Below are 9,168 nucleotides of genomic sequence, written 5' to 3' on the forward strand. Positions count from 1 at the left end.
ACCAATTTCAAAACCTAAGTGCAATAGTCAAGGGTATGTGCAAAATACACCAAACTTGGACTTTTTCGCAAATTGGTCCAAAGTTGAGTGCGTTCAATTTTCTTTGGATTTATCGACATACAAATAATTGATTTTACTAAAATACTCATTACTTTAGGAAACTTGGGGTATCCAAATATTTTGTTTGAATGAAATAATGACTTTCTTTGTTGACAACACATACCGTAAAGGACTTTTCCTAAGCTCTAATTTCAAATATACATATAAAACAAACACACATACCACAAATGTGTTTTTCGAAGCTCTAATTTCTTAAAATTAGTTTAAATCTTTTCCCGAGCTCTAATTTCTTAAAATATGTTTAAATTATTTTAATATTTTCAAATATACATATAAAACAAAAACACAGGCATATATGTATCACTATACATGTATATATGTGCACCATATATACATGTGTATATATATGCATACCATACAAACATACAAACATACATACATATAGATACACATGTATTTACACATGTACATATACATATACATATATGTATATGTATGTGTACACATGTACACATACATATACATATACATATACATGCATATATGTGTGTACCATATATGTGTGTGTGTGTGTGTGTATGTATATATACATATGTACACGAAATAAGATGAACTGTACCGTTTCACACATGGGGACAAATTACCACAATGGTCGGTGACACATATATATAGATGTGTTACATATACGAATAAGTGCATATATATACATATACATGTATATATGTATATATATATATATATGCACACCAAATAAGATGAACTGTACGGTTTCACACATGGGGACAAATTACCACAACGGTCGGTGACATCTATATATAGATATATGTGTGTGTGTGTGAGAGAAAAAAAAAGAAAAAGATGTGTGTGTGTGTTGCAGGCTAGACTCTGCGACGGGAGAAAAGCGAAGGGTTGCGAATTTGAGGGCTGCGTGAATCGGAGTTGGAGTCTGGAAGGAAGGAAGGAAAGAAGTGGCATTTGCTGCTTTCTCAAGCTTTGCATCACCTTCTCCTTCCGATCCTTCAACTACCTCCCTCAAGAGTAAGTGGTACCTCCTCTTTGTGCTTCCGATTTTTGCAGGCTCGATTTCCCTTCAAAAACCTGAAAAACCTGCGCTTCATGGTTCACCATGTGCACTCTGCTGTCTCCTTCTATCTGCTCTGCTTATCACTTTCATTACAAAGAGTTTATCACGGACGAGGATAATTTGAACCCGGGTCTGCTTGCCGCAGTCAAGCAGACCCAGCCAAACTAGGGCCCATCAAACCATCCAACACTACGGCAAGCAGACCAGGGCCCATCAAACCATCCAACATACGTATACTTTCGTGTGGCTATGTCTGCCGAGAGCATGAGATGATGATGATCATAAGACTGACCCAAAAAACAATGATGATGATGATGATCATCATCACCATAAAATGTCAAAATTCACATTCACCCAAAAACAATGATGTGACCCAAATGATGTTAATGATGATGATCATCATCATAAAATGTTAAAACTCAAGAATTTCATTGTTAATAATGAATGAATCATTCACCAGATGTGCGTACAACGGGGCTGAACCTATCAATGTAAAATAGTGTACTCCTTCTTTTCCTTCTTCTTTTGCAGGTTGATGGCTAAAAAATATATGGATTATAGCACCATGTGGAGATTGCTGTGTTGGTTGTTTTTGATTGGCTTTGTGCAAGCCACAGTGGCTGGAAGAGGTAATCACGAGGCCTCATAAATCTATCAGACATCCAGGTGGACAATTCCAACTGATTTGACATTGTTTTGGTTTATAAAAATTCTCAAGGACCGGATTCTGTAATGCTGGATGAACCCGATGACGGCTTTCAATACAACCATACTCTCACTCAAATTCTCGTGGAATATGCATCTGTGGTATGTGCTTTGGTTACTGTTACGTGACGTTTTCTTCTGCTTTTTGAAAATTAAAAAAGGAATACCATGCCCTATAATTGCTTGAACAAATTAATGGACGGAATTTATACTGCAAAAAACATTCAACGGTAATGAATTTCATCATCATATATAGCATTTGATGTTGGGCCATGTCCATGATCTGGAGGCATTCTTCCCAGTGTCACATGTTAATGAGACAATTCATTAATGAAGGGAATTTCCGACTACCCTCAAGCAAGCCTCAAAAAACCTTTTCTGATCCGCAAAAATTTCCTTCGTTACAATCAAATTCTAGAGCTAATGAAGCAAAGGTTCACAAGTGAGCTACAAGCACTAAGGAGGCCAACATCAGAAGGGAGTTTGGGTGTAGGGAAGCTTAAATTGGTGGGAAAAACACACCCAAAATTGACTCTTCCTCCAATAAACGATCTAATAATATTAATATGATGGAAGGGTGGATGATGCAAAAAGTAATCAACTGAAGTTAAAGGCCTATCTGTCTAAGTGCAAATGAATAACTCAGAGAACTACTTTAAAGTTTAACCAACTCAAGAGCACTCATAGACACATATGCTACTTTATATTCTATTACTAAAGTGAGAGATTGCTTAAATTCTATTAGTGAGGTGTGGTTCTGCCAGAATATGCAGCAGAGATAAAGACAAGATCTGAAAACACTAGAGCAAGTGCACAGCAGGAAAACACAGAAATGAAGAGAGAGAGAGAGAAGCGTATAACTCTGCTATATACACAAGAGAAAATCCTGGATACAAGATGAAAAGTGTGGGGGGGCAAGGGGCCATTTTATATGGCCCTAGATGACCAGTCGGCCTGCTGAAAAGCAGCTGACAGCCAGCAAAATAGCCACAGCCAGCAGCAGATCATGTCGGCCAGCTATAGGGGACAGCCTGGGGGCAGCAGAGTCTAGTCGGCTAGCATCTGGATCAGCCAACAGGCACAGGACAGCCTCCCACACCAAGGAAAAATAGGGAAAAATATGGAGAGTGAGGAATAATGAGAAAACACCTAAATCGGGCGGGCACACCCACAACAGAGGCCTTGGTGTAAATATATAGATAGCAGATGACTGCCAACAGGTTCTTCAATCACTTTGAAACACGAAACTGAGAATATACAGATAATAGGAAGAGAGGAAAGAGAGGGATGTTGGACATGTCATCTCCAGCCCATTTTACTCTATTTTATGCCACTTTTCATCCATATATTTATTTGATGTAATTAAGAAATTTTCCCATATTTTTGAGCTATTTTGTAGCTTAGTTTTAGGCCTTTTTAGGCATTTTATTATTTTGTTTAAACTACTATCTTTTTTATTATAGCCGACTAGCTCTACAGATATGTATATAAGCATGGACATTGTTCATTCATAATTCATTCAATACATTTCAGATTTTGGCTGTCTTTCTCTCTCATCCACACAACAACAACACCATGGATGTCTTTCATCTTCCTTGGCGCCAGCCTGCTTCTGTGTAAACCTAAATACCTTCATATAGAACCACCACCTTGAGAGAATGCGGTGAAACTCACATGCAGAAACAGTTTGTGTTGATGCTGGATCACAGAGAAGCTACAGTTGTTTTTGTGTTTTGGTTTGTATGTTTTTTGTGTGTACTGGCAGTCTGGCATGCCTGCTCCTGTTTGTCTTTCTAAAAGACAAATGAACAGTTTGCAGGTAAATGTTATTGACGTGGATTCTCTCATTGCTTTGAACTGCAGAAGATATGCTTGTTTACAGGCTCTTGTTCCCCTTTTTTTTACACACATGAACGTTTTGCAGGTATATGTTAATGACTTGGATTCTCTTATTTCTTGGAACTGCACAAGATGCAATGGCCTCACCAAGGTGATACGTCAGTTTGTTGTTTCTGTTGGTCTAACTTTTGGAGAGTTTAGTTTAAGTTTTAGCCTTCTTTTTTTGGTGAATTGTTGTGCAGGGGTTCAGAATTGTTGAGCTTATCGTAGATGTACAACACTGCTTACAGGTATATATATGTTTTAGTTTTAGTATGTTCAGATATCCTAATTTGTAATATTATGTTTATTGCAAATTGTTACATACTTACATATTACAGATGTATGTACATATGCACATAAATTCATCTGTGCATATAACATATATACCTGCATGCACATACAAGAGAAGTGAGAGAAACTTAGTATGGTGGTTTATACATGAAGGTTTACCTCCAAAATGGATGCATCTTTATGCAATGTGCATAAGCCTGCGACTACTCTTGGGCACTGATGACGTGAGTGGGGATGTGGTGGCATGTAGTGCGTGCTACGCATGAAGCTTTGTGAGCAGACTCTCATGGAGTTAAGATTGCACTTCAGTTTTTGTTAAGATTGGGAAACATTCTGAACTTTCCATTTGTATGTCATGCACATGTATGTATGCACGCTTCTCCATGCATGCATGCGTGCATTCATATGTATGTAGGTTCGTGCGTGCATGCATACATGCATACGTATGTATGTAGGTTCGTGCGTGCATACACACATACATAGTCTAAGATGGTAGGTTGTGTAGGACACTTTAGTGATTGGTCAGTGAGCTACAATTATGCAGGCCTACGTGGGACTGGCTGAAGACTTAAATGCCATTGTGGTCGCTTTCCGAGGAACCCAAGAGAACAGGTTTTTTCTAAAGAGATTTCGTTATTGCCTCTATGCATTTCTTGTATATTAATCCTTTGACTTATTATGGTCATGGGTTTCACTTACAGCATTCAAAACTGGATGGAGGATCTGTACTTTAAGCAGCTAGATTTGAATTACCCTGGTGTCACAGGTGCCATGGTAAGAAAGTTGATTTTTTTTCCCGACTTTTTTCTTGGAGGTTATTTGTCTGGTTTCTCTTGTAATGGTTCTAGTGGAACTGCTGCAGGTACACCGGGGATTTTATACTGCTTATCATAACACTACTCTTCGGCCTCGTGTCATAGCTGCTGTTATGGCCATTCAGCAGGAAATAGATGGTCTTAGTATTATGGTTACCGGCCATTCAATGGGAGGGGCCATGGCTGCATTCTGTTCACTTGATCTCGTGGTATGCTAACTTTATAGCTACAGGCTTCATAATATTTCCATTATTAAAGCTTATTATTTCTTCACGCATATGTGCCGGTGGTATAGGACTTTGAAGTAAGCATCCTTTATCAGAAGCATTGAAAGAAATTGTACACAAGTCAGAATTTCTAGGATCAATATTTGTCTGGTCAAATAAATGGATGAGAAGAGTGTTTGCTTCTCAATTCTTTTTTGGATATTGACTTTTATAGGCGAATTACGGCATGGAGGATATTCAAACAGTGACGTTTGGGCAGCCTCGAATTGGAAACAATGTTTTTGCAGCATACTATAGTGCTTTGGTGCCAAGCACTTATCGGATGACTCATGGTCATGACATGGTTCCTCATCTACCACCATACTATTCACTTTTTCCGCAGCGAAGCTACCATCATTTTGGAAGAGAGGTGTGTGTCTACTGCCTTTTTGAAGTGCTTTCTCTTTTTTACCATCATTTTGGAAGAGAGGTGTGTGTCTACTGCCTTTTTGAAGTGCTTTCTCTTTTTTACTGCTTGTTTGGGTCTCAGGATTTTACTTTTGTATAAATTGGCATGAAGGTATGGATTTATAAAGTTGGTCTGGGAAGCCTGAGCTATGAATTGGAACATGTTTGTGATGGCTCTGGTGAAGATCCCACTTGTAGCAGGTAATATATCTTTTCAATCTGCTTTGCAAGCCTTGTATTATTCTTCTCTCTCTCTCTCTCTCTCACACACACACGCGCGCGCGCGCGCGCCCGTGCAACTTGCTCTTGCTCTTTCTCTCTCTCTCTCTCTCTCTCTCTTCTCTCAGGAATTGAGGAGGTAAGAGCAGTATTCAAGGCAGGGAAATTGGCAGTTCTTTGTGGAGGCCTCATTATAGAGTTTAAGAAACCAAAACTAACCTTGATATCCCCCAAATGATACTAGTGTATTTGGTTTGAACAAGCCTGCAACGTCTAGGCTTTTTTTCTCTTTTTTTTTTGGGTGTTGTATAATCGTCTCTGCTTTGCACTGGTCCATAACTCTATGTGGCCCACTGTGGTCATTAAAAGGCTCGCTCTCTGTGTGCCCATGAGATTTTCGGAGATATAGATTCATTGATGGATGTGGTTGGCTACAGGTCTGTGTCTGGGAATAGCATTGCAGATCATTTGTGCTACATGGGAGTTTTCCTTGAAGCTGATACCTGGGCCTCCTGCTCTTTTATATTGAAAAGCAATGTAACTGAGGTGACAGCGGGTGGCTTCGTGGTCCAATTACCACTTTCCCTTGGAACAAAATCGGATGAGCAGGATTTCAAGAGCTGGCAATCTTTGTGACACATGTACAAGAAATCCTTTAGAAGATGTGTGGGCTGTGTGATCACTCTTCTGTACAAGAAAGCCTTTGGAAGATTTGTGGGCTTGTCCGGTACAATGTGATCACTCTTCATCAACACGCTTTGTAGGCTCATTGTCTTTATAAACATGAATTTGTTTATTCTTGACAACATTTACATACCAATTACCCTCGCATTCTGGAATGTCAAAACTGACAACCAGCGTATGTCTTTCAAAGCCTCAATTCATGTAATATCTCCATTTTTTGTTTTTGGAGCCGGGGTCAGGGGCGGCAGGAGCCGTCCCTGGGCTCCAACAGAGAAACTCTTTTGTAATATCTCCATTTTTTATCAACAAAACACGTTTAAGTTTGTTAATTGGATGCCATTACAAAAACTTGAGAGCAACTTGTGGCTGTACATTGAGTGGTGACATTGAGATTATTTTTTTGATTAGCAGGCTACGACAAATACAGGGCAAAGAGGACAATAACACAGTCGGGCCACAAGAACACTATATGAGCAGGTTACTGGTTGATGCCCACTTTCTCCACTGCGCACGTTATACATACACTGATGAGCTTGCAGACTTCATTGATAGATTGGGCAGAGAGAGATCTATGCTGGTAGAGGTAATGGGGTCTGTTCTTTTTTATGTGGATGGTGTTGACTGGGATCCTTCAAGGACATGCCTTTTGACCCATTTTAAACTCTTTGCCCAAATGCAAAGAACCATGGGATCTTCTCATCCCACAAATCAGCAACCCTTCTTCCATGCTCAATAACAAAAACTTGAGGCAAAATCACACTTTTACCTTCACAAAACTTTGTTGGCAGCTTCTTGATGACAGAAATCTCCATCTCCAACTCCATTTGCATCTTCCCTTGGGCAGCTTCTTTGATGTTTGATGAAGACTCCATAGTCTTGACTCTTCATAATGCTAAAATCTTGATTTTCGGCTTCATAGGCAGCTTTGAACTCCTCTCTCAAATGCAAATCCAAATGATAATATGAGTGTGCATAATTTTTTTTTCATAATAATTGAAAATAATGCTTAATCGTATGAACACAACCGAGAAAAACTATATATAAATATCCACCATGACCAAGAGCCTACCCAAGCTCTGATACTATGTTAAACAGACCTAAAATGGGATTGATCATGGTGAAGGACATAGATTAACATAATTAAGGTGGGTTAAATCACACTAAGAATCCCTTAAGAGAGAGAGATTGCACACTCAACACAACACAAGATCTCTATTGCTCTATTGCATTCACAATAAACCATACAATAATATAGGCTTTCTAGCCTTCTTCCACTTTACACATCATCATTCATGTGGCACTCTCTTTTTTACTCTTTTGGTCAACACTCACACACCATACAATATTACATGTGGCATTCTTATCCTGCCACAATATCTTGCACCTCTAGGGTGCTTTCCCACATACACACAACACCACGATTACATCTCTCAACAGGCCCCACAATTCAGCATGCAACTCCAGTGCCATTGACGTCCACGTGTAAATGATTCATGGGCATCTTAGCCATACTCAAAGAATTATATCAAAGTATGGCTAAAACTCGATGATACAAATCAATTCCATCCTAAGCTTTGTTTAAATGTGTTTTTAAACGCTCTCAAGGCCTCTGCTAGCTCCTTAATTGTGAAGGGAGTCAATAGGGAGGGGGAAACGTACGTTGCTAGACTTGCTCTCACACGCATCCACCACTTGACGAGGGATCTGAAGAAATTTGGGGTGATAGGTTTTTAATCTTAATTATGGATGATTGTACAAGTGATTAAATGTTTTTTATTTGATTTTGGTTGATTTTGCATGCTTCTAGGCTACTAATTTTAATAATGCATATGAGAAAATAAAAATTAATTTCACTCTAATCCACACCTAATGGAGCTCAAAGCTTATATATGTTTTCGGAGTGTATTTCACTCCTAATCACAATTAGTAAGCTATCCCTTGTCTCAATACAAATAAAATTTGAGCCTTTGGGCTTCAAAATCATGCAAAAGGTCAATCAAATTAGGGTTTTTTTTTCTTCTAAGATATGCAATTAGAATTCTCTAATGTAAAAAGCTTTAAAACAAAATAAAAGCCAGTTAAAACATATCAAAGAGTGTTTTTGGGAGTGTGACCTCCTAATCAACACTGGGCTCGATGGCTTGGAATAAATAGATAAATAGAGTTAAGTCTTAGGATTTTTCCCATTTGCTAGTCCAAATAAGTCAATAGCTTAGCCGTGCTCAATCATGTGTCAATTAGTACTTTGTAGTAGTAGAGCCACAAATGCAACTTCTTGTGTGGGTATGCAAGCTCATTGCGGGCCATGGCTCTCACATGGTCGGGGGGGGGTCTGAAATGGTAGATCCATCTTGGCCTTGTATTTGTGGATACCATCTCTTTGCTTGTGGGGGTCTGCAATCTCAAAGAAATCCGTAGTGACCCTATTTTTCGCTTACATCCAAAAGGCAGCTCTGGCATGGTATCTGTACTCCACCCTCCGCTCCTCTATGGATTTGAGCTCAGTACGGGTGGTAGCTAACTGACCCTCCATCCACGGGCTATCTAGGGAGCTCTCTTGAAGTCGCTGTGGAGAGAAGCAGGACCTCGACGAATGCTCCTCTTGCTCATAGAGTCTAGCCAATTTGCTAGTACACTGCTAAGCTCACCTAGGCCTGCATCCAAGGTGCGTGCGGTTGATCTTGAGAAAAAATCCAACCCCTCCCAACGTTGCTCTATTCTGTTGCATATCTCGGAGTCCAGGATGAAGCTGTCA

The 9,168-nt window shown here is 39.4% G+C and overlaps 1 protein-coding gene across 1 annotated transcript; it reads left to right on the forward strand.

Moving 5' to 3' along the window:
- Positions 1–899: 899 nt before the first annotated feature.
- LOC147635593 (feruloyl esterase 1-like) lies at positions 900–6,729 on the forward strand. Its single transcript, XM_086802970.1, has 11 exons — positions 900–1,098; positions 1,676–1,773; positions 1,863–1,951; positions 3,774–3,839; positions 3,931–3,978; positions 4,566–4,633; positions 4,723–4,795; positions 4,884–5,045; positions 5,278–5,472; positions 5,623–5,711; positions 6,167–6,729. The coding sequence occupies exons 2-11, from the start codon at positions 1,680–1,682 to the stop codon at positions 6,363–6,365; spliced, it is 1,083 nt and encodes a 360-aa protein (XP_086659096.1). The 5' UTR covers positions 900–1,098; positions 1,676–1,679; the 3' UTR covers positions 6,366–6,729.
- The last annotated feature ends 2,439 nt before the right edge of the window (positions 6,730–9,168 follow it).

This window comes from Cibotium barometz, chromosome 9 (genome assembly GCF_041138505.1).
Source record: "Cibotium barometz isolate CiBa-2024 chromosome 9, ASM4113850v1, whole genome shotgun sequence".
NCBI lineage: Eukaryota > Viridiplantae > Streptophyta > Polypodiopsida > Cyatheales > Cibotiaceae > Cibotium > Cibotium barometz.